We start from the raw sequence: 26,256 nt of genomic DNA, 5'->3' as shown, positions 1-26,256 counted from the left end.
CATGCTTAATTTCCCTCCAGTAATAGACTTTCAGGGAGGTATCCGTGGCTTATACCCTTGAGCGATGCTCGTTTATTGGCTGTAGGTAATTAAATGTAAGGCAGCATCTTAAACGGCATGCGAACATCGGTGTGGACTTGTGCCACGTGTTTTGCCTTCCTCACCTTGAGGAAAGTATCCAACGATCCATTCTCCATGTACTCTGTAATAATCATCACAGGCTTGCCTGTAGACACAAAGAGAGAGAAAAAAAGACAAAAACACAAGATTTACCATCAGCCTAGATGGAAGGAAAAAACATAAAATGTCGTAACAGATTGATGATTCTACACAAATCCACAAAGAAATAAATCACGGTAATGGTGTCATTAATCCTTTATAGCTGAGATGCTGAAACACAGGAATGAAGGAGAGAAAAGAGAAGGCTAAACTCTGGCCACACTCTCAGCCTTTATCCTGGGCAGCCCCATTATTCAGCATGACAGACCTTCATCAGAGCCTTCCACCATCAAAGACAGCAGTTAATTAACCCCGGCTAATCCACTGAGAACCAATTAGAAAGCTTTGTTGCCATGATGGGCGGGCAGGAGGGTCTGTGAGAGCCGATGAGAGGTCATAGCACCTGTTGTGATGGATGGCAGGTAACGAAAGGAAGAGTTTCGGTAATCTGACACTTTAGAGTCCAACAGTGCACTTAGTTTGTATTACAAATGACTCTAAAACCCAAACTGAGACAACAAAGTATTAGTCACAACACGTCTGCCCTCTCTCAATACAACCATAATCAAGTCCGACAAGTATTAGTCTACCGGTTAGCCTGAGAAACATGCATGTAAACATTAGCATCATAGTTTTCTTCATGTGTAAGGTCATTAACTTCCAACAATTACAAAACTTAAAGCATTATAAGCATTTCTGACAGAAATGGTCCAAAATCTAGGTCAGGAAATTATGTTGACTTCTAAATGTCTCATTTTAGCAAAATGCTTATATAGCATCGCACGTCTCCTTTGCAAAAATACAATACCAGTTAGCCAACTAGTCAAAGAAAAAAAAGTGGTTGTGGACATACACTTAATTAGTTCTCTTAATATTTCACTCAATCATTTTGTGTGACATCTGTTGTTGGTGCTTTTTATTTCTGTTAGATTAACATGTTCACTTAGCAATGTGCTAATGCCAAACAGTAGCTATAGAGTGCTAAATTCAGGTTCTGAATGTAAAAATCCAATTCATTATCTCAAACAGTGAACAGATTTTTACTGAAAACAGACCTACTGTGAGATACAAGGTTGTTAGATTATTCTTTTGTTGAAGCTGGGAGTCAAAACTAATTCAATTTTTTTATTTTTTTGTGTTCAAAAACCAAATTCCTGGTGAAAAACGACATTACCCATGATTCTGTATGATTCTCCCTACACTCTCAAACACATTTGTACATATATGCCTATTTTTCAATAATCCTAAAATGTGTTATTTCTATGCAATGAACATCTTTTAAACAACAGTTTTGTATTAATATATCACTTTTCAATTGATTGTGCCATTTGCAATGCTTCATGGGATTGTAGTTATTTTCTTCATTAAAGCAGTTAAGTACACTGTCTTGTACCTTTGTATTTTTGTCGGATTTCCAAATATGTTTTGCTTTAAATCAAAGTTTCTAATATTGTGATTCACCTTGTTGCTGGTTGGTTTGGTTTATATCAAAGGGAAAAACAAAGAATGGGAAACATTTAACTAACCATTCTTGTATTTGTGGGTTAGACAAGCATACAGTATTTACATGCAGACTAACATATTCATTGTTTACATTAGCAACTGTATGTGCCTTCTGTTGAATTCCATTAACCTGTTTTGAACACAAGAAGGCATCCTGCATGCACACCCGCACTTATAAGGCAGCTCCTTCTGCAGATATAAGGCAAGAATGTTGGGTTTTGAAAGAGAATTTAAGTCTTCCACACACACTCACACTAATAAGCATAAGTTTTACTACTGCTGCCACCAATCTACCACAGGGCATCATCTGCAAGCCGATATCTGAAATATAGCGACAGAGTGAAATAAACAGAGAAATGTTCCAGTGCCTTGTTGAGTCTCGGTTAACAAGCTCTGTCATATCCCTCTCAATCCTCTGACCTGAATACATCCATCACAGGTCACTGAGAGTTCAACATTTAGCGACCCTTGCTTCATTTGACAGAATGTCTAAGTGCAGATTTGACGGAACGAATCCAAACGTGACCGCTGGGGTAAAATGACCGTGTCAAATGTGCCTGTTGATTAGTTGGGGCGTATGATTCCGGTGGTGTACACCATGTTTGCCCTTGTTAAAGGGGCATATCAGCGCTGTGTATGAACCTATGCCAAGCATAAGTAGGTCTCCAGAGTGGAGGCTTATTGGTTCATGCACAGACACTGAATGCCAAGTGGGCTTACAGTGAGCCAGATCGCAGGAAACAGGCCATCTCGTTATCACCCAGAGATGTAGCGTTCATTTGCTTTTAAGTCACTAAATTGCTCTTTACAAATATTAGTTTATGGAGGACCTGCATATTATTTATATAACTCATAAACTGACATACAAAACAAGTGTTATATTAGTGTTATTTATACACTGTTATAGTATTATTAATACTTTGAAAATTATTTAATATTTTGTCAGAATTAATTTTTTATTTTTAGCAATGTTGTTATGTGGTTTTGTAATTTTATTTAAAATTTTAATTTTATGTAATTCTATTTTTTATTGAAATATTTCTATATAGCTTTTATTTTTATTTTAGTATTTCAAATGCATTATTTTGTATGTTTATTACTTCAGCGTAGACATATTTGATTCAGTTAGCATGTGACAATCAAAATGTGTTGCTTGACAAAACATTTTAGTTTCAGTTAACAAAGACGTTGATGCAATATGGATATAGCAGAGAATTAGGATGCAAACAATGCAAAATGAGCATTTTCAATGCAAAAAGTCCTTGGTTACTACTCCCAAAAAATATGAGCACTCAGAATGTGTGTCAGTGTATCAGTGTTTATTAGTGCTCAGCATAGGGCTGTTGTCCCTGTCTCTCTCAGGGACATGTAAACACCAGCCACGTCAGTGCTGATAAATGACTTACATTCTGGTAACCTCCACTCTGGAATACAGAGATATGTGCTCGAGTAATGGGATGTGAGGTCTATGTGTGTATACAAATATATATGTCTCTATGAGTTTGTGTGAAAAAACAGGTTTGATCACCCCCCTCCGAGCATCACCACAGCAACAGACTGGTTATACATCACCTAAAATTAAATCACTATCTCACCAAGATAAATGCCTTCCATGACATCCCCAAACCTAAACCCCCATGTCTCATCTGAAAAAAAGAGGGGGAAAAAATGCAATTCCGTTTATTTTTCAGGGGCAGACTAATGTAGCTGTCAGCCGCTGAAAGAGAAAGAGAGGGAATGGGCCACAGCGCACCGTGTTCTGGGAATGGAACGCCAATGGGTGGCCATCTGATGTCACTATGTGTGTGTGTGTGTGTGTGTGTGTGACTGCTTTATCAGAAAGTGAGTTGAAGCGTCAAGTGGCATTGATCCTGAAAGAGCGGGTGGCCGAGACAGTGGATCTGATCAGAGAAGCTTATGGCAGCCTCCCGGGTCCCTGACCTCAGAGCCGAACCCAGAGAGAGAAAACACAAGCTGTACCTGCAGTTAACACTGTGTGAGCAGATGTGAGGAATCAACGGCATTACGTATTTATTTCAGTTAGTATTTTACAGGATGAATCGAAATGTATTAGTATTTAATGGAATGTCTAATTTTTGTTGAAAGTTTAAAAGTTTATTTGAACAATAATACAAATAATATATATAGTTTTTCAATCTAACATGTTATTTGAAATAATAAAATTAAATAAAATGTAACAAGATAGCATATATGCTTTATTATGGTAGTCCTCCAGAACAGAACTGGTTTCAAAAGCTGAAATTTACAAAGAAAATTAATTTTATACTAAAGGTCTTTGCATAGTCCAAAAATCCCATCCGAAATCTCCACATGTTAAAAAATAAATACAGCCTTGTGTTGTGTTAATCACGTTTACTGCCTCTGAAACATTCGTCCATCATGAAAAAAAATAAAAATGAAATAAAAAATAAAAACAGTCAGGTTATATTTTCTGTTTTCGCATCCATAGCAAGTATTTTGATAGGAAAGGATGACAAATACAAAACCAACAAAAAAACGCACATGAAAATTTCGGACTCAATGTGCAAGGACCTTATAAGCTTGATTAAACGTTTTCTCAAGTCTTGCAATAGAACTGCTCTGGTAAATCTTTTGGAAAGATCAACTGGTGTTGATTTTATATGTGGGTTTAAGTGTTAAAACAACCATTAGCCACAATCACAGCAGGCGTTTAACTATAAAACACTTCTTATTATGAGCTCTTCAGAAAACAACTCTGAAAGATTCGCTCTTGACATTAATCCCTGGCAACCTCGAGGGGATTTTTTTAATTTCCCCTCTAATTCATGCATTATCAAGTGATCATTCTGGACATCTGACATGCCAATTTTTCCAGAAGAGATATAAAAAGGTTACGGCACAACCACAAGCACACACAAGCAGCTTCATCCAGGGCAGACGGTGTTCGCTATCTCAAAGCACACAATGGAACTCATTGAGGGCTTCCTGCATTAGCATCACATGTCTTATGAACAGAGGGCAGGCATATCTGTGATTTCACCCTCAAGACCTGCTTTCTCTTTTTGCTTTGCTTCTACAAAGAGACGAATATGTTTAACCCTTCATGAACCCTGCCTGGCTGGAATAGCAGCAGTCTACAATGAGCTCTGTGTACGTGGGAGTGAACTAGCAGTTAATGTCACCGGTGGTTTACTAAGTGTGGCCTCAGGTACAAAGCTTTAACAGAAAGATCGGTTATAGATTTACATACTGTGAAGATCAAGAAACCCTGAGGGTGACACTAAATATGGTTCAGACAGGCAGGTTTACAAATCAGTCTTCAGAAGACAATGCAACTGTCTGACACAACGTTCTGTTAATATGAAGGAATTGTCCTTATTGATTTTTTTGTAAGTGCTTTCCCTGTGTTTTAAATTACGCATTAAATTGTGCTGTGTTTTAGTTTTACAGGAAATGTCTGTAAACTTCTCTATGGATTTTTTCATTGAGTGGTATATCATATGATGCTGCTATTTTGTTTCCATATCTCACTAAAGAAATCAGTTTCGATGCATTAATGCATTCATTACATTTATTTAAATTCAAAAGTACAGTAAAGACTAATACATTGTTACAAAAAAAAGAAAATATTTTTTTTATATTTCTATGAACTTTCTATTAATCAAAGAATCGTGAAAAATGTATCACAGTTGCCACAATAATATTAAGTGGCACAACTGTTTTCAATATTGATAATAAGAAATTATTCTTGAAAACCAAATCAGCATATTAGAATGATTTCTAAATGATTCTGAAATTGTAATAACATTTAATAATATCACTCTTTTTTCCCTGTATTGTTTTATCAAATAAATGCAGCTTTGGTGAGCATGACTTCTTTGAGCTTTGAAAAACATAAACAAATATAACCCACCCCAAATTTTTTAATAAATAAAATAATATAAAAATAAACTATTAAATAGAAATGCATATTCAAGACACAAAATAATTTCCTCAAAGCTTGCCAGAATGATTTTCCCAACTCTGATCCTTTGTTACTTTTAAGAAACATCTACAAACACACCTCCATCGTGAGCACACACACACATAAAAAATATGATTATTGTACTGTTTTTGCTCTGGATAAGTGTGTCTGATAAATGCATAAATGTAAAATGTAAATGCGACTATAAAAGTACAGAAAGTCATTGTATGTGGTTAAAATGGAAGCATGGATCCAGATCTGCTTGTGTTGTAATATCTAGGACAGAGACTTAAAAACCATATCCACTTAAATAAAGCTGTCACAGCACGCTGCTGTCAGAGGCATTTTGCACAGAATCTCTTGAACTCTATATGTACTTACCGGGGAAAATCGCTGGATAATTCTATTCCCAACAGAGTCCTTCTGACCTACATGTTTGTATCGCACGTTCGGGGGGAAAAAAATGAATACCTGCAACAAACTCAAGTAATCAATATCACATAACACCTCATCTGTGTAATGCAACACCCCTGTGATTTACTTCTAACCGGTATTGTACAATAATCATTAAAGGAAACAGACCTTTGTTGCAGGTGATTTGACATTTAGAGAGCATGCAAGTTATTAAAAATGCTTTGTGACATCAGATACGAGGTGGATTGCGTAATTGCGTATTGGGAGGGAGGCACACCAGCTTGATTGTGTGTGTGTAAACATATGTTTGTGTGTAAAGCGGCACACCAGAGGCTTTACATTTGGCCTGTAGTCGTCCCATCAGGACCCCGACAGTGACACCCTTTAACAAGCTCAAATCAGGCCCATTCTCAATGCTGGCTCATCTTTAGGGTGAGAACCCCTATTGCAAATAGAGTATTGATTTTACACCCCGCGTTAAAGTGTGGTGACAGCAGAACGCATATCTCCATTTATTCTGCATTGGCATACAATGAACTAACTTATTATATAAAAGAGAAATTGACCAGGTTGATGTCCTGATGGCCCACTTTGGGCATGATTATGAACATAAGAACACAAGGAGCTGTTCTTCAACTTTACAATCTTATTGATTTTCCAAATGGTGTTTTAACTAAACGACACATGATGTTCTTAGCACTGAGCTTCTTTTCCACTGTTCCCTGCATCGCAACCCTAAATCTACCACAAGAGATAGCGCAATTTACCACACGAGTTTCTGCAAGACTTTAAACTTTCATTGTCCCCTAAACAAAGGAGCGTTGGTTTTAATGAATGCTTTCTCGAAATAGCAGCCACTTCGTTAAGAGGAAAATCCTTTGCGGTGGAAAGAGCGCGATGAGAGGAGATGATAGCCTCCTCCAAATTGAATGGTTCCAGATTAGGTGATTGTTGGCATATAAAGGAGGAAATGAGAGATACGGAGGGATCAGAACTTTTCTGACAAATGACGAGATAGCAATTAAAAGGGCTATTTCCAAAGCTTTCTTTTAGTCGCAGCAAACCAACCATCTGCATAACAATGGAAGCAATCACAGCGAGAGGGAGGGTTTGGAACATTATTCTGATAAAGCACTGTTGATTGGAGCTCTGTTTTTGATTTGTTGATCGCTGAGGCCACAAGCGTAAAGAAAAACGCAAGAAAAACGACATTTACAAAGGCTTCTTTGTGTACATCAGTAAAATTAGCCCAGAAGGATAACATTGGGAAGTCAGATTTATTCTGTTTATTCAAAGAACCAGTTAAAACTTGATTTACCAACTCATCTGAGTCATTATTCAAAAGTGTTTCCAGCAGCATTTTAAATTTCATTTGATGTTGTTTTTTTTGTGTGTGTGAAATGCTGCTGTTGATCACTGTTTATCATGGTTTTTTATGATTTTTTCCATTACTTTTGCAGATGTTCGAGATTACTGGATATTCTAATAATGTTTTATAATGAGTTTTTAAAGACTGTGCTCACAAAAAGCAAAAACAAAACAATGAACACCAATGAAATGTATTAAAAGTCAATTCATGCCTGCAAATTTGCTGATATTTCCAAGTTTTCCATAACCACTGGAAACCTGTTGACTAAATACAGAGTAATTTATTAACACTTTGGAAATCTGTTAAAAAAGTATGACTGTTTATGAATTAGACACTTTCAGCTCATCAAAGATATGATAACAGACAGAGACGCATTAACCTTCAAGGATTTTACACATCCCAAAGGTTTTTTGTTTTTTTGTTTTTTGTTTTTGCTACAGTGAGTGGTAATCACAATGGAAGGATTTGAATGCTGGGAGCTGTTAGAAATAGATGTTTTGAATAACTGTCTGGAGTGAAAGGTTAGAGAGCTGTCCCTGCTGTTCCCTTGCCCTCTCCTCGGCCCTGCAGCCACTGACCTGCTGAGCAGTGATCTGTGAAATTGCCTCTTTCCGCTGTCATCCGTGCGACTACACAACCCCCAAGGCCAGAATACATGCAGCCATATGCACAGTGACATGACTATCACTTTACCCTTTCAGAATCTCTAAGATCTTCAGTACATAAGATAAATAAAGAGCACAAATGAATTTAAGTTATTAAGTTTATTAAAGATAATTAAGTATATTCCACAAGACTAAATTGAAATCACTGTATTTTACATAAAATAAACACCAATTGTGTAAACTAAAATTTTGTATGTAAACATCTGTGAAATTGTTTCATTAGAGAATTCAATAAAAAAAAAAAAAAAAAACTTTTATGACCTTTTAGTAAACATACGAACAGAACAAACTGAACACACATTTAGCATTGATATACTATTATAGTTTTTTATGACTATTTTGAACCTAATTTATTTTAATTTTAGATATTATTAGTAAATATAAGTATTAGTAAATGTGTAGTGTTTTGACTTTTTTTTTTTTTTTTGCAGTTTTGTTTCCCTCCATATGTCTATGGAGTCTTATACATTTTATATTTAATTTTTAGTTTTAGTTATCACCTCAATACATTTACATTTATAGTCACAGGTGCTTTAATCCAAAGCGACTTACAAATGATGAGAAGAGAAGCAATCCAAACCAACAGAAGAGCAATGAAATGCAAAGTGCTATGACAAGTCTCTGTTACTCTAAAGCAGTTACATGTAGCAAGTTTTTTTTTTTTTTTTCTAAGAATGTCAAATATTTCCTCTCTACATCTTCCCCTAAACTCTCTTTTAGCCTGTCAAAAGCAGGCTTATTTTAGATTCCAACAGAGGACTGGTCTATTCCACGAAGACAGAGGTCAGAGTGCAGCCCAATGTTGAATGCATTACTCTCACTTAAACCGCTACTTTGTTCTTCCAAAGCGTCTGCGTGCTCCGAGGGACACTGAACTGAGCTTTAACCCCGAGCCCCTGATATTTGCTCAGAACATAAATACACCACTTATAACTAGAGGACAGGCAATTAGGCAGCGTCTGCCTTTTCAAAATGAAAAGCAAACTCGATTTACAGAGAAAATAGTTCTGTAAACTGCACAAACCAATGCTAACAAAAGGTCAGAATTAGCATTCCACATTAAGAGAGAACAGAGCGAAAAATGAATAAGAAATGTCGAGACGTCGCTGTTCATATGTGCGCTGCTGAATATTTATGACACTTAAAACACATCCAATTAACTATTTAAATGATTAATATTCATGCAGTCATAAATATGCAAACTTTCATTGTTGTGCTCTATAGGTAGCGCGGAGCCGCAGACGTTTGTTCAGTCATAATGATGCTCGAAAGAAAGGGTTTTTGTTTGGTGTCTGGTGAAAGCTGAAGTTCTCCGATAAGCTCTCCCCCATTACTGATGAGATAATGAGACTCTGAAAGGTTTCTAACACACACAACACTGTGCTAGTCTATCTCTGTGTGCGATTAAGATCCAATTTAGACAACGCCATCAGGCCACAAATATAAGTGCAAAACGGGAGTTGAGGATTCGAGGAACAAGCGATAAAAAAAAAAAAAAAACATGTCCTAAAAGATTTCAATTTGCTTGTAAGAATGTTAAAATAAGCCTTGTTTACTTAATCTGAACAGACCATTATTTAAAAATCACTGTTTCATTTCCTTGTTTTCTAAAAATTTTGACTTGTAATGTTCTGCATGTTGCTGAATTTGTATGAAATACCGATTATATCTTATCTATACTGTTGTAAAACTTTACTAAAGACTTTTAAAGATTAAAAAAAAATGTTTAAATTCCACTCAAAATATTAGACTGTCTGAAGAAAATCTGACTTTGTTCCACGCATCATTGTCAAAACTGCAATGCTAAGGTGTTCTGAGCAGTTTTGGGCGAGTTCTTATGTTTACTAAGATTTTGGGGTGGTTTTAGGCATTTAATTGCTAGGCGGTTTTGAAAAAATGGCATTTATCATCTACCTTTAACTGTCTGTAGCAAAAACAGTGGGGAATGAGTCAAGCGCCCATTTTATTAGTCATTTAATACTGTACTTAGGTTTAACTTCTGCATAACATTCCCTAATCAAAAGCAGCCAAATGACCATTTCCAAATGACAAGCGGATTCTAGAGATAATAGGCTTGCACTGCAATACATCTGCTGTAGCGAGTCTTTGTCTTCCAACCCTCTTGTGTGGTCGGATCCAACTCAACAGAGCCATTCAGGTGTAACAGTCGAGCTCTGTTTCTGTCCTCCCCAAGGCTGAGCACGTCAGTGAGTACAGCACACCTCCATCTGGCTCTTAATCACAACGCCATGAAAACACTTTGTGCCCGCTGTGGCGGAAAAGGTTTGTTGGTGTAGTCACAATAATCATATACTGTCACACTTGTGCTATTCAAGCACGCTGTATAAAAATTGTATCGAGCCAAGAACTCAACTGTGCAATTGAATCCCTGCACAATGATTTCTTAAAGCACTTTTGAGAACAGCTTATTTTTCCCTCAGTGCTAACAATGAGGTGTATGTACTTACTTTAACTTTTCAATCCGTCTTTTAAAAGCTATTGGGAGAAGGTGAAGATAAAAGTATATGTCAGTCACTTACATCTGGTAACAACTCCTTCCAGTCTGATGATGTTGGGGTGGTCGAATTGGCCCATTATGCTGGCCTCGCTCAGGAAGTCCCGCCTCTGCTTCTCTGAGTATCCTGCTTTCAGACTTTTGATGGCCACGTAGATTTCTCTCTTGCTGGGGAGCTTCAGACGGCCACTGCAAACCTCACCAAACTCACCTGAGAAGTAACAAACCTATCATCACATCAGGGTCAGACTATGGTGGAATTATAAAGGAAAATGTGTGTAAATAAAATTCACTTGACTGAACACTGTGACTGTGCTCACTGTCTTTTTTTCTTCTTCAGTGAAAATATATGGTAACATTATAAAGATATTGGCTGTTTATTAGTACTTATAAAACGCATATTATGCATGACCATAATCCTACACAGTACCTAAACTTAACAACTACCTTACAAACTGTTAATAACCAGCAAATTTGGAATTTATTTTGTTTGTTAATAGCGAGAATTGGACATTAAAATAAAGTGTGACCAAATATATAAAAATAATTTAAAAGAGAGATATTTTCTGCATATTACAACTCATTAAGACAGCAGGGAATATATGTATAGTTTAGTTTTTTTTTCTGACCACTTTTATTTTTTTATTTTTTTATCATAAATACAAAATTCTGTGATGTTTATTATAAAAAAGCATTTTGCCATTGGGGTAAGAAAATTGTTTATACAAGTACACAATTTAAGGATGATTAGATATACAGTATACAGTTTATTTTTATTTTTATTTTTTTTTCTGAGAAACAAGACAAAAATGTTTCTGATATTTGTTGAAATGTTATTAAGTGAGAAGAAAGGGGCTGTAGAATGATACGAGAAACATAAAACTAGAATAGCTTTGTAGAAAACGAATTACCATTGACAGAACAATTATACAGTTTAGCGGCATACCGTATACAAAGATATATATCGTTTTGGGAAAGCTCTGTTATATGGTGGATAACATCTCAGTCAAATATGTTTGAGTTAAACGCATGCCCTGTTCTCACACAAAGAATCTAAGAATATTTCTCCATGGTATTGTTTAATTCAGAGCTCCTAAAGCCCTAAAGAACTCTATTGCACACTATTGCAGCCAGATGAAGAGAAATCGGAAATGAGACAGAGAAATAAAGAACCAAGATAAAACACACAAAAGAAGTCTGTAAAACGGAGAAACAGTCACTCACGGACAGAGAAAGCATAAGCTGAGGAAAATGAGATTTCAAAGCCAAGTTCAGACACAGAGATATGCGGAATTAACAGCTCAGTATTTCAAACAACAGCTTTGTGTGTGAGGATTACAGTTGGCAGACATTCTATAATTAGGGTTCAGATAGAAACCTCCGTTCTTTGACATACATTAGCTCACAACTGCGCTTACACACTGAAACACACGTTTTATGAAGTGAATAAACCTCAATATTTAAGGAGCTACACTGACACAATTTGCATAATGTATATTTGAGATTCAATATTGTTTTATTTCTATTTTATTTCCACAATTTGATGGATAGAAGAATAAGACCTCACCTGCTCCTATAACTCTCTCTATACGTATGGTGGAGGCATCGATTTCCTTGGCAAAATCTCGGACGGCTTGATTTGGGTCCTCATAAGTGTGGGGGTGAATATACGTCCTGCTTCCTGGCAGTTTCACTGCAAAAAAAATATATATATATAAAAATAAAAAAGAATTCACGTATGATTTTCACACAGGGATTTTCAGTCCAAATGAATGCCAAGACACGACCGGACCATAAACAGAAACAGCCTTCTAAATAAGTTGGAAAAGATAAACTCTATGGTGAGGCTGAACATGATGGTTTTTGATTTATATTGCACTCTCACAGCCAGGACTGGAAGAGAGACCTTTTACATTTATGCTACCTCTAAAAACAACCGTTTGTTTTGACAACCTATTATGTATGAGTGTTTCGTGTGTGTTTGAGTGTGCTATTTTGGCCATCGTACCTCTCCCATTCTGAAACTGCATTTTTTCTTCATCTGGATCTTGCTTTGCTTTAATGTAGCCGCAATGTCTGCAACAGATAAAAAAAAAAAAAAAAAAACGATAAAAACATCACCTATAAAAATGTGTATTTTTATATACCAGCCATAAAATTGCCGTTCAGGACTGTATAAGAGAGGAAAAGATTATAATTATTGCCATGCTGCTGAAGAGATGAAATTCTCTTCATATTTTAGGCACAGCAGTGACATCAATCAGCGTTTTCCAGTCCATATACAGAGCATTAATTGAGTCTGAACACGTTTGAATGAGTGTGCACTCAAAACATGAATAAAAGTCTTCAGATGACAGTTTGAGGAAGTGTATGCCCTGATAAAAGTTAGTCTTTGCATGTGTATGTGTGTGTGTGTGTGTGTGCTGAGAGCACTAGCACATCTGTGAGTTGGTCTCCGAGGGCACGTTGGAATGTCTAAAAATACCCACTGGTGTTCTGGGTCTCCGTGGGTATGATTTTGAAACCGTCTGCCTTAGCCTGCAGCAACATAGTGCAACACACCCAGTACAAAAGCTCCTAGAGGCTTAGCAACATTTTAAACATCACTGCAAAAACATCATTCGTCAACTGAATGCAGTGGCAGTTTATGCATTAAAAGACCCCTGAAGCGTGTCTCCTGAAGGCATTTCATTAAATGAAATTAAATAATAGCTGTTTCACAAATCAATTGTACAAGTTCACCTTTTCATTCGATCCATGTTTGCCTTTGCGTCTGCGATGGTAGACTGAATATGAGATTAAACACAAGCTCAAATTTCCATCATGAACTAAAGAGGTTTATATATATATTTGTTACTAAGATGGATACTGAATGAACTGACCTGCCTTTGAGTGTGCCTAGAAACCCATTTCTTTACCTTAGAGCAGGTCATGAGGATGCTTGAGTGAAGATCTTCTTGAACCGAATCAGCCTCTGCAACTTCCCACATGTAACTGCCTAATCTTTCATGCTCCCTTGCAAACAGCATTACGCTTTAATGAGAGAAGCTATGAGGGAATTACATTTCCCTTCTTCGGGTTCTTCTCTCCCCTGTTCCTGTGCCTAAACTCTCCTCGGTAATTTGTCTCAAAGTAAGAATCGCTCATGACAGCTAATCTGAGTAGAAAATGTTGAACTCTCTCATTACAATCAAGGACTAGTAGATTTTAAAATCATCTTTTGATTATAATTGGTTTGGGGTGAGTTCCAAGGCGTCCGTAATAAGCGTGCTCTGGGTTGGGCCCGGCGAGGGAGCAGCCGAGCTTGTGATAAGAGTCGGCAGCAGGGAGACAGATGAGCTGGAGGCTTCTGGCTTTTAATTCGGCAGTAATGATGAGGAGAGGGGCTGCCCATGCCAGGGTCACAGGAGCCCAGCCATGGCCAGTTGGCAGCTGGAGCTGTGATTACGTGGCAGAGAAAAGTGAGAATGATTCTGTCTTTGGCAAGCGCACCTCACTCGCACACATGTGTGTGTACACTACATAGTGTAACCAATTGCCAGTGTTCATCATGCTTCATCACTTCAGTTTGATGCTGATTTTATTTGGCTGAATCAAACACAAGCTTGTCATCATGTAAACGGCACTAATTGGCTGGACGGATGGATCCCCCAGTGCATGCTTGCGTGCATGTGTGTGTGGAAACCTTGACTCATCCTGTCATTGATGTCAAGGAGAATGAAGAAAAATGTGAAATATAACAAGACGAATGGCTGAAGGTCATCAAAAGTTGAAAACAAGCCATTCATTAAAATCTTAACTTTATTGTTTTCTTGAATGCAATCTGACAAATGGAAAAATATTAGCAAATTTAACAGCTGTTTATCATGACAGCACTCAGCTATGCTGTCAGGAAAGTGGCACAAGCGCACACCAAAATACTGTGTGTGTGTGTGCTTATTGTGACAAAGATTTTGCATTAGTTTTTCTAATGTTTTGTTAGGGCTGAATCCAATGCCATCATCCTTTTATAGAGATGCTTAAAAGCACAATTACACTTGCAGCATTCTAATGCCTCACTTTCTGTAGGTGTGTTAGTGTGTCTGATGGCATTGTTAGTCATGTTTGAGTCTTGTGTTTTGAAAATAGTTAAAAGCGTTACAAATTTATGCATAGATAAAACCAACAAACAAACATATAAATAGATAGAAATATAGATAGATAGATAGATAGATAGATAGATAGATAGATAGATAGATAGATAGATAGATAGATAGATAGATAGATAGATAGATAGATAGATTCTATTTAGAATAATAGGATTCTTCCTATAATTTGTATAATGCAACAGTTTCTACACTCAGTTTCTGTTTTGAAATGAAAATGAGCGCATTCTGTGCCGCATGTCAATAACGAGCATACATTTCCATGACACAAAGTGTGTATGGGGATATTGAGGACCACAAATCTTATGAAGCTGTTCTCACTGTATGTCCATATGGCTGACAGGCCTCTCAGAAATCTAATGAGAAAAAGTGCATTTTATATTGACAAAATGTCTCTCCATGAAGAACAAAGCAGCGAGCATCACCCTGATGAACGACTCCAATCTTCCAGTGCTCCTCCAATAAATGACCGAACGCTGCTTGCTCTTGTTGAGCAAGGCCTCTACTCTTTCAGTACGGCCTGAACACCATGAGGACAAATCACTTTGTGCTGCCTAATGCACTCTCGCTCTCTTTCTCCAGAACATTCTGCCACACAGAGCAGACAGATATGAGATGTTCAGTACACCAGGGTCTGCTATTGTACTTTGCTGACGGGAGAAAAAAAGCTGTTCCCGCTCTACGTGAAGGTCTAGCACATTTCAGCTTCATATTTCCTCATTCTCAGAGTCGCACACTCAATTTACATTTCAATTTACCTTCCAGGTCTTATATGCTGTCACATGAGCGCCGTTCTTCTTCATGACGGCTTCCAGCTTTCCTGTCCTGCAGATCATATACAGTGGCTTCTATAAAGAATAGTTCACCTAAAAATGTAAATTCTGTCATCATTTCATGGCGTTCTGTACGACTTTCTGTCTTCCATGATTTTAATGTTTAAACAATATCCTGGCCACTCTTTTGCTAAAATGCGTCATAAAATTATAATAAAAGCAGACCATTCAAATCAGTCATCTAAAGCCAGAAATAAGTTGTCAAAATCTTGACATCCAACATAGCTCTCACTGACATTCATGAGATTTCATATTAGAAGAATATCTGATCCATCTACTAATCATTTTGAGTCTAATATTTCCAATGAACTGATTGTTCACAGAATTATCTGAATGATTTGTTCAATTTTTATGTTTTATTTTACATAAAGTTGCTTCAGAAAACTTGGAATATATAATGACATTTTTTTATTACCTTTTTTATGGAGAAAAAAAATCTTGTGTTTGCAAGAAATTATCTTGAGTAAATAACTAAACAGTGACATATATATATATATATATATATATATATATATATATATATATATATATATATATATATATATATATATATATATATATATATATTAGAGGTGTAACGGTTCACAAAATTCACGGTTCGGTTCGATACGATACACTGATGTCACGGTTCGGTTCGGTTCGGTTCGATACGTTTTAGATACAGCAAAATGCAAAAACATCTCAACTTTTCAGAATGCCGCAAGCGCACCGCGGGTCATGTGACAAGAACTAACCAATCAGCTTCATCCTTTCCCATAACAACGTTGAAAACTCAGCCAAGATGAAGGAACAGCTGATTATAGTTGTATATGGATTGCAATTTTGAAATAAATTTAGTAGCAGAGCTACTGCAAGCGATTTTTAGAGCTGCAAATCCATTTATCCTTCGCTGAAATTTCCGCGTCTCATGGAGAGAGCACGTCATTGTTGCTTAGCAAAGACAGACGCCTCATGAGCGCTTCTGCCCAAGCGCTTTGGAAAGGAGGAGAAAGACGTGCTTAGCGTTTTCCACGCGTTTTTAGGAGCGATATGTGAACGGACCCTAAGGCGCTCGCTCACTCAGCACGCGCTGAAGGCTCATTGCAAAATGTCTAATGCATTTAACAGACCAGAAATATAAGATCCTAAAATAACCAACAGGTCTGGTGTTTGGGTGCACTTTGGATTCCCTGTAAGCTATAATACTGGTGTCTAAATGCTGCAGGCATAGTTTGTTGCGTGCATGTTTCTCCTTTTTTTCGTCTTTTCCCAGATACTGACACAATAAGGTGATGTCGGCGTAAATGAGTTGACATGTTTCAAGTATTCACGCTGGTGTTTTTTTTTTTTTTAAAGCAATGAAGCAACCGCGCGAAGCCCTCACTATATAGGATTTTAGAAAGAATGCAGAGCACTAGTGTAGTGTGCAAACTTACCACAGTGTGGATTTCAGAAAGTGTGCAAAGACTTCACGTGCACACTTACCATAACATGGATTTACAAATAATGTTCTAAGGAGGGGCTCTCATGTCACTCTGATCGAGCAGCTCATAGATGGAATCATGCATCTCAAACAATATGTTTGAGAGTCATCTTCTTTTTCTAGTCTGTTAAACGCATTGGCCATTTTGCAACGAGCCTTCAGCGCGTACTGAGTGAGCGAGCGCCTGACTGAGTCATAACATAACATAAACATAAGTTGGTGTTTTTTTCTTCTTCGGGAGTGTCAGGGGCGTTGCCTGTTACGTCGTTTGGGTTATTGGGCTACCTTGTTGAACGCATATCATTATATTTCTCTTTTTTTTTTTCAAATATAATTAATTAGTCCAACGAACCGTTCGGTATGCATAATGCGTACCGCGTACCGAACCGAAAGCGTCGTACCGAACGGTTCAATACGAATACGCGTATCGTTACACCCCTAATATATATATATATATATATATATATATATATATATATATATATATATATATATATATATATATATATATATATATATATTTATATTTATTTTTATTTATTTTTTCGGTGAACTATTCATCATCATTTGTCTTATTTTATACATCTTACTCTTATTTAGATTTAAATAGCTTTGTTAGTATAGTACAATTTGGGGGTTTTGGGGGTTTTAAGCAGCACAAACTTTTTCAAAATTGCTAATAAATGATTTTTGGAAATTATTTCTGAAGTACCGTGTTACACTAAAGCTGGAGTAAATGCTGCTAAAAAATTACTCAGGTTTGCCATAAAAGGAATAAAGTACACATTAAAATGCATTAAAATAGAAAATTACTGCAATAATATTTTACAAAATTATTACATTTTTGATCACATGAATTCAGCCATAGCGAAACATAAAATGTACGAATAAAAATGCAAGCAGGAATTTTATGCATGTGGCACAATGTTTCCGTTATTTTTATTCTTTCCTTATCTCTTAACTGACCTTTTCATTTTCTGGAACTTCCATCACAATGGTTTCTCCTCTCCCTTCATCTCTCTCGCTATATTTTCACATCTACATCTTGACACTCTTTGAGTCGGAGCAGAGCTGCTGATTTTGCTGACAGTGTTCTTTCTGCTCGGAGCGCTCAGTTGGGCTGCAGCATACTAACGCTATTGAAATGAGACTTGGGGAGAAAGTGATCTGCTGTAACAGGAACCCTAGAGCTGTTAGAGCCCATTCCCATCAGCCTCTGCCCTGACTAAGGCGCTTTTTGATTCCCACATCTCTGCGAGGTGCCTGGTGTGAAAAATGGCTCTCCCCAAAACAGAATTTCTTTAGGATCAAGAAAGCTGGCCAGACAAAGACGGCGGCGTGATCAAACAGAAGGGAACTTTCTCCTCTGCGTGAGCTCAGATGGATGTTTTTTTTTTTTTATGCCGAGACTCCTTTAGAAGAAACTTTGATACCTTTAAACTGAGTAAATATGGATGTAAAGAGAGGCTTTGAAACCAAACAGTATCAAATTGAAATGTGAATCTAATGGAAGTTCAAAGGCTGGAAAGACACAAAGGAACTTCTCAACCTTGACTGAACCTTCTCGAAATTCAAACTTCGGAAAAATGACGACAAACAAGCTGTATTATGAGAAATATGTTATATGACAAGCAGGCTTTCTCGATAATCAGATCAGTCGATCAAGACAAGCAGGACTACAGAAATAGGAGGACGGGTCAGGGTTCTCCTCTATCCTCCTGGCATTCCATTCATCTCCATTAAAGCCTCCCCAGCCACATGTCCTTGCCAACTGTTTCTAACTGACTCGCAATTAGGTGAAAAAAATGGTTCAGGTATTCCCATGGCTGCCGCTGCCCTTACCCTCGCGCTCCAGCAGTGTGTTGAAATACGATCACCTCATCTGGTTTAATTCATCCGGCATCTCATTTTACAAACACAAAGTGGACCGCCGTAGAAACGGGAGCAAGAGAGTCTGCATCAAGTAAGCCTTTTGCTAAAGAGTAATCAGTGACTGTTTGGTCAAAGCGATGACCCTTTGAAATACCGGTCAGTTTATAATAAACTTGAAATTAAAACATCCTTTTTGACCTTGATTTTTATTAAAACGAAACTGGGTGTTTATCGTAGGCTTCAGCAAAATACACACGTCTGACCTCCACGCTGACCTTCACTACTGCTCCGTTCCACCTTTTAAACATCCTCCTCATCTCAGAGTGATGAATGGCAGGCGGTCTTAAATGTTGATTTCCTGTTTGGCGCACGTCTGGGCTGGGGAAGAGCTGTAAAACCTGAAAGGAGCCTGCAAAGGGCACAGCATGAAGTTATTTCCTCCCATAATGCTTAATTGCTTGTTTGATTACCTTGTGTTTTTCACAGCATTAAAACGGGAGGTGACCAACCTTAGCCTTTCATTTGAAAATAAGCATGTGACCTTGAGATAACCGCCAATGCTGACGACACAAAACAGCTACGGTCAAGCTGATATGTGGATTTTACTTTTTATTAATGGGAGAAATAAAGACACGTAGGAGACAAAGGGACCTTTGTCCAGGACTGCAACATGTCTACAGCAAATTCATGCAGCTTATTCTGGATTTCTAATAAGGTTTTAGAAATTCCGGAAAATTATTTAGTTTAAAAATACTGAGATACTGAGCACTCTTCCAAGCTAAACTAAAACTTTCACAACCTGATGCTACAGAAGAACTTTTCAAAGTTCCACAACGGACTTTTTATTCTCTTAAATAAAATGGAATTCTCACATTTATGCCATAGAAGAACCATAAAAAAAAAAAAAAAAAAATCTCAAGAATATTTTTCCACTATAAAGAACATTTTGTGGAATGGAAAGGACACGCTGGAGGTACTATGTCTCTAGGCTGACCTGAAAATGCCTTGGTATCCCCCCGGAAGAGCTGGAGGAAGTGTCTAGGGAGAGGGAAGTCTGGGCATCTCTGCTTAAGGGCTATGTACTGTAGATATTTAGACATTTCAATAGTCCTTGGTGTGACATCATAGTTTCTTAAAGAGATAGTCCACCAAAAAATAAAAAAAATAAAAATACAAATAAATCATGTCATTCCAACCAAATATGACTGTCTTTCTTCCGCAAAACACAATATATGATATTCTGAAGAATGTTTCAGCTGTTTTTGCCCAGACAATTAAAATCAGTTGGGTCCAAAGTAGAGCCCGACCGATATATCGGCCGGCCGATATTATCGGCCGATATGAGCTTATTGCATTTAAATCGGCATCGGCGTTTATAACGGCCGATGAATGATGAGAAACAGTCTCATGCTTTACTCATGTTATGAGTGTTGCATAGTTTACCCACCAGAGGGAGCTCTGCAGCTCCAGAGTTGACAACAGCGCCAGAAATCCACTAGCGAAGAAAGCGATCAGCCAAGCCAGCCACGGAGATTTTTTTTTTCTGTTTTGACGGTGAGTCTGTCGTTCTTCATGTGAAATGATTTAGTTCATACACTGTATATACAATGATGTGGTAGTTCTAGCTAACGGTCCTATCATTATCACTTATAAATATTCTGTAACATCACTTACAGCCGCTTAATGCATTGCTATATTAGATTAGCCACAGAGCTAATACCATGTTTATCAGTGGAAGAGTGCGAACGTTAATAAGAGGTCAAACTATAACGTTATCGTTTAACTTATTCTAAATATATCTGCAGTGTTTCCCACATAATGACCGGGTAACTGTGGCAGGGGGGCAATGACTAGAAGTTATGTTCAGCGTGCCTCGAAAAAACAACAGCTGTTATGTTATTGAATGAATTCATTAAAAATAGGTCATTGCACTTACATCAAATCACGATATGGACGAATATCTGTAAGTATTAAGCCGGAATAGTCTTTTTAAATATGAATCCTGCATGTTCTGCGTGTCTCTGTTAATGAATGGCGCAGAAGCGCCTCTTCATTCATTAAACACACGTAAGCGCATTAAGCTCGCGTTGAATTCAGCGTCTGCTGTCTCACTAAATAATCACGTGAACACATGAACAACATCTCCAGAACTGCTCTGACAGTCACTTCATGAGCATTTGACCGTTTGATTTAAGTAAAAGCAGCATCACATCACATACACAGAACTGTAAATGTACGCCAACCTGTCAAAATAAAAGTCCAGTTAAAGGCTGTTGTTCAGCAGAATGTACAAAAGCCTATCATAGACTCGATTACTAAAATATTCGATATTTACAGCCTTATGTTATTCTAACGCTAATATAGCTTCCTTTTTAGCAGGCCCCTTAAATGCTTGCTATTAACTTGATTGACAGCGGTGTGTTCATGACACTAACGTTAACCATTCAACTTCGACTAGATGCGTCAGAAATGATTAACCAGATAGGACATGTAAATAAATGTGAGCTGAACAAGCGCTTTTTTTATTTTATTTATTTTTATTTTTTACAGATTGTTTCAAAGCAGCTTTAAAGACATAACAGGAAAATGTTGTAATATTGTTAAATAGAAGTAGGTAATCGGTAATACCTATTGGTTGACAAATAAAATATATATATATATTTCTCATTTTTGCCTATGTAGGAGATCCCTGTTTATTATAATTCTAATTCTAATGATGACACGAGTAATGATACATGGTGATATTATTAATACACATGCTTATTCTTTCTCTGTCTCTTTCTGCCCTACAGATGGCTGAAAAAGGGCATGCTGTAGCAGCAAAGTGTGGGACTACTTCTGCAAATACTTTAACTTTAGTATTATAATTTATTTACAGAACACACACAGACTGTTAAAACCAGCTTCAACTGGAAGAAAGTAAAAGTGTTAAATGTTTAAAATCAGGCTGTTTTTTTTTATCATTAAAAAATATATACTTTTGATGTGCAATTGTTTAGTCATTGAGACTATAATCTAAGGCTTTTTTTTTTTTTTACATAATCTCTTCTGGAAAATGGTTTATACAGCCCACATACATAGAACAGGCAGATATTTTGCTATTGAATGTTGTGTAAGTGCAGTATATAGGAAATGGGTCTAATATCCAGTTTATTTTCAAAATCAAAATATCGGCTTATAAATCGGCTCTTTTCGAGTTAATATCGGCATCGGCATCGGCCCCCAAAAAACCATATCGGTCGGGCTCTAGTCCAAAGCAACACTGGACCTTATTGACTTTCAATGTATGGACTAGGCGTGACCCCGAATAGTCGACGAATCGATGCTTTGATTCAAGGAGCTTGATTCGACTACCAATCTAACAGTGAAATATTCAGCGGGTGTTATTGATTATGCAATTTTGACTATATGTGGGAGCTCAAATGTCTGATTTCACATAGAACTAACGGTATTCTTCCAATAAGTTAATATACAGCCTATTATGACATAAGAATCTGAAAAGAAAGAAGCTTCAAATTAATATTTTAAAGTGCATGAATAAATCCAACCACCCCTATAGAGTTATGTTTCACTTTCCATAATCCGTGACCCACAGAGAAGCATCTTGGAGGCAGGCATTTAAAACTTTACCAAGACTCAAACTGACACAGGCAGAGACTGGATTTTTTCGATCAGGTAGGGTACAAGTTATTTCAAAACATTTTAGCTGGTGTATGTATATTGTGGATATATTATTTACCTGATATAAGATGCATTTGGTTTTGAGTCAAGGGCTTCATTGTAGTACTACAGTGATATCTCTTCGGTGCACAGCGCGAGCAGGTCAAACTACAATGCAGAATATTAATATCTATGACTGGGACTGTTATATACATACTATTATATTGAGAAGACCATTATAATAAAACGCTGTGAATTTTTACAGTTTAGCTAATGTGTTTCTGCACATTGTTTCATGAGGAACGCATCCACAAAAGGAGCCTCACAGATATGTTCATGTGCATTTGGGCCCTTTTGCAAATAGCCTTAATATTAACGTTATGTTGTATAAATAACGAAGCATATACTATATGAAATTATGAGTTGAATCCCATTGATTAACAACTTGCTATCAAATGCATCACTCTACTGGTCATCTTCAGCGCGCACAGCTCAAAACAGAAATGCAGAACATTAACTGCTACCATTTTAGGCTAACGTTATAATGAAAGCACTATTGTTCTTTAAAAAATAAATAAAATCAAAATGTTAATTGTTAACCGTTTATATCTACAAGGTGTTCATTACACATTTTCCCTGCGTGTTAACATCAGTAATTATGTTATTCGAATGTCTGACTTGACGCTTGTTAATGTATTTTGCCCTGCCCATAAATGTATGATTCGTCCATCAGTCGAATATCGGCAAGATTCAGATCCAACTATGAAAACCCTTAGTCGGGGAAGCCCCTAGTATGGACCAAAAAAAAAAAAACACCTTTGGAACAACATGAGGGTGAGTAAATGATAAGCGTATTTAATGTTTTGGTTGACTACGGCATGCTGATTTAAAGAACCTAGAATCTCAAATAATTTTTTTTTTTTTTTTAATCTCTAAAGATCTCTACAGTCCAAATAACTCAAATGTACAATGAAATATAATGCTTGATAAAAAGAGTTGAACCTGAGGTACTGCAGCGAACACTGAAGAACTTTTATTTTGAAGATTGCCGCAAAATAAGTTGCTTTGATATGTTGTTAACATCTGAAGCGAAGCGTTCTTGTTATAATTCAGATTAGACAGCAGTGTCCGTGTTTGAAGTCAGAATCAAAGTAAATGCTTTTGAGAGGCCTCTATTACTGATGAACAAAAAAGAAAATTATGTGAATGATCTCGTCAACATTCCATAATGAAGAAATGTAACAAATGACAGCACTTTGTTCTGAACCCTTTGTTCACTATACTGTCATGCCAATAAAGAGAGAGGGAGAAAAATAGGAATAGGTTTTGTTTTTGGGCTTCAGAACATCTACATCGCACACACCAACACTACACAGTGTCCGTACAAAATTAGCCTCGAAAAATTGACAATGAACCTGAAAGGAATGCACAGAGAGGCTCTCCACTGCTCCGTATTTTTGGTGAGGGAATGTTTTGGCCCGCAGTGGCTGTCAGCAGGGCTGATTAGCATAAACGACAGGCTTTTTTCAAAGATCAGACGATTTCTAATCATTCGGTGTGTTTGCCACAGTGCTAATAGGATGGAGACGGACAGAGAAATGCCTCACGCTCCCTAACGCTTTCATCATGCGGAGTGGCTCTTCAGATTAATGGCAATCAGCGACACCCACGGCTCCAGCTCACAGGAGCCGTCATTGCTGCATCGTACGGTCATTACATTATCAAGCAATAACAGATAGCCAGAATGAATGCGAAACAAAATGCTCGTCCCTCGTCTCTTGATCCCTCATTTCTTTAAGCTACTTTCTTTTGGCTCCTTTCTCAGTTGGAGCAGACCTGGCAGATCTCCAAGGCCTGTGCTTGCTATTTAAAAAAAAGATTTACTCCAGCTAAAGTCATTATTAGTGAAGTGAAGAGATTAAATTGAGATATGTGCTAAATTCCAGGACGTGTTTCTGATAGGTGTGGAGAAACATCTCATTTGTTAACGATTCATTACAGTAATTGAGAATGCAGGAGAGAAAATTGCGGCGATAATGATCCTATTTCTGAGAGCCGCTTTTTATTAGTTTGATTCAGTACAGCAGTCAGAATCCAATTAATTAAGGAGTTTGACCTCTGACATGATGACTAGTGCCGCCCTAATCTATGCAGGGGCCACGCATGTAATAAAACTCTCATTTGCTAATCGGCCCGAAGAAAATGAAAGGACGTAAAGTGCATGCCTTTGTTTTGGCGAAAAACGACTGTGTAAATTAGACTTAGCGTGATTGCAGGTTCATTCCGGTTGACTTTTAATTAGAGATAATAAATACTAATGATACAAATCGTGAAAGGTTATTTATTCAGTAAATTATGAAAGCAATCTTTAAAGTTATAATTCTAATATATATATATATATATATATTCTCATTATTATTATTATTTTTACAAAATATTATATTCTCATTATTATTATTATTTTTACAAAAGCACTATATAAAACTATATAACAACAACATTAATGTTATATTGTATGAATGTACTCAAATAATAATATAACATTTTCATAATGCATAATAATAATAATAATATTTTTATAATTATATATTCATAATAATAATAATAATAATAATAATAATAATAATAATAATAATAATAATAATAATAATAAATATTTTCATAAAGCATAATAAAAGTTATTTTATTATTTAAATGCTATTTTTATAACTTTTTATATAATTATTATTATTAATAATAATATTACATTTTCATAAAGCATTATAACAATGGTATTTTATAATAATACAATTATTATTATTATTAGAAAAAACAATCATAGTTCCAATTCCTTAACCTAAAATCTAACTTTATTTTGTTGTTTTGAGCAAAGTTTTCTGAGAAAAGTACTACAGCACATGGAAATCTACACTCCCTCCCTGAAGACTTAAAGCTCGAACCACACAAACAGGCCTGTCACTTCTTTCCTAGCAAGAGGTTTAAGATTCCCTTCCTGTATAATTGCGCTTGACAGGCGGCAGCTTGCTTTGCTTTCATTATCTCAGTGTTTACTTCTCTTTTTTGCTGACTATGCGATATTTCAGTCGCTACTCAAATCGCACCGCTCAAAATGAACTGAGCTATAGTGCCGTCCATCCTATAGAAACAATTATAGCAGCGGCACCGCTGCCAAAGAATGCTTTCACACACAGCAAGTATATTGCGGTGAGAGGCCAGTCCATCACGTTAAGAGGATGGGAGAACCATTACACCTCTGGATAAACGTGAGAAGCATGTGTGTGAATGTGTTTGCACATGAGTGTGTAAATGAGAATGAACTGAGAAGGGCCCGCTGGCTATAGACTTGAAAACTGAGCTCCTATGAAGCTTTGTGTTCACCATTTCAGCTTTTATAATGGGACAGCTCTTCAGTTTATAAGTAGTTTTGGCTCTAAAACATTGCACTTTGGTAAGTCTGCTGCTAGCAGCACAGATGCATTTATACCAGGGCAGAAAAAAAAAGAGCCAAACGTTAAATTGTTAAATTGGTGCCATTTGGCCAATCAAAGATATCACTTCGATGTTAGCACACACAGGCACACTTGAGGTAAAACTGAACATGTTATGCAGAAATCCATTACAAAAATGGCAGCGCAACAACCTGTTGGAGAGAT

At 36.8% G+C, this 26,256-nt stretch overlaps 1 protein-coding gene across 1 annotated transcript in view; it reads right to left on the bottom strand.

Annotated features, from left to right (window-relative positions):
• Nucleotides 1-26,256, bottom strand: part of LOC113045128 (ephrin type-A receptor 3-like) — a 107,543-nt gene that overhangs the window by 10,931 nt on the left and 70,356 nt on the right. The window contains exons 9-12 of the mRNA XM_026205311.1: nucleotides 12,640-12,707; nucleotides 12,199-12,324; nucleotides 10,657-10,842; nucleotides 165-226 (exon numbers count right to left, since the gene is read on the bottom strand). Coding sequence (XP_026061096.1) covers nucleotides 165-226; nucleotides 10,657-10,842; nucleotides 12,199-12,324; nucleotides 12,640-12,707 — 442 coding nt within the window. The remainder of the gene's footprint in view (nucleotides 1-164; nucleotides 227-10,656; nucleotides 10,843-12,198; nucleotides 12,325-12,639; nucleotides 12,708-26,256) is intronic.

This window comes from Carassius auratus, chromosome 27, assembly GCF_003368295.1.
Source record: "Carassius auratus strain Wakin chromosome 27, ASM336829v1, whole genome shotgun sequence".
In the NCBI taxonomy this organism is placed as follows: Eukaryota; Metazoa; Chordata; class Actinopteri; order Cypriniformes; family Cyprinidae; genus Carassius; species Carassius auratus.
The sequence above is the reverse complement of the archived record's forward strand: the minus strand, read 5'-3'. Positions and strand labels throughout refer to the sequence as shown.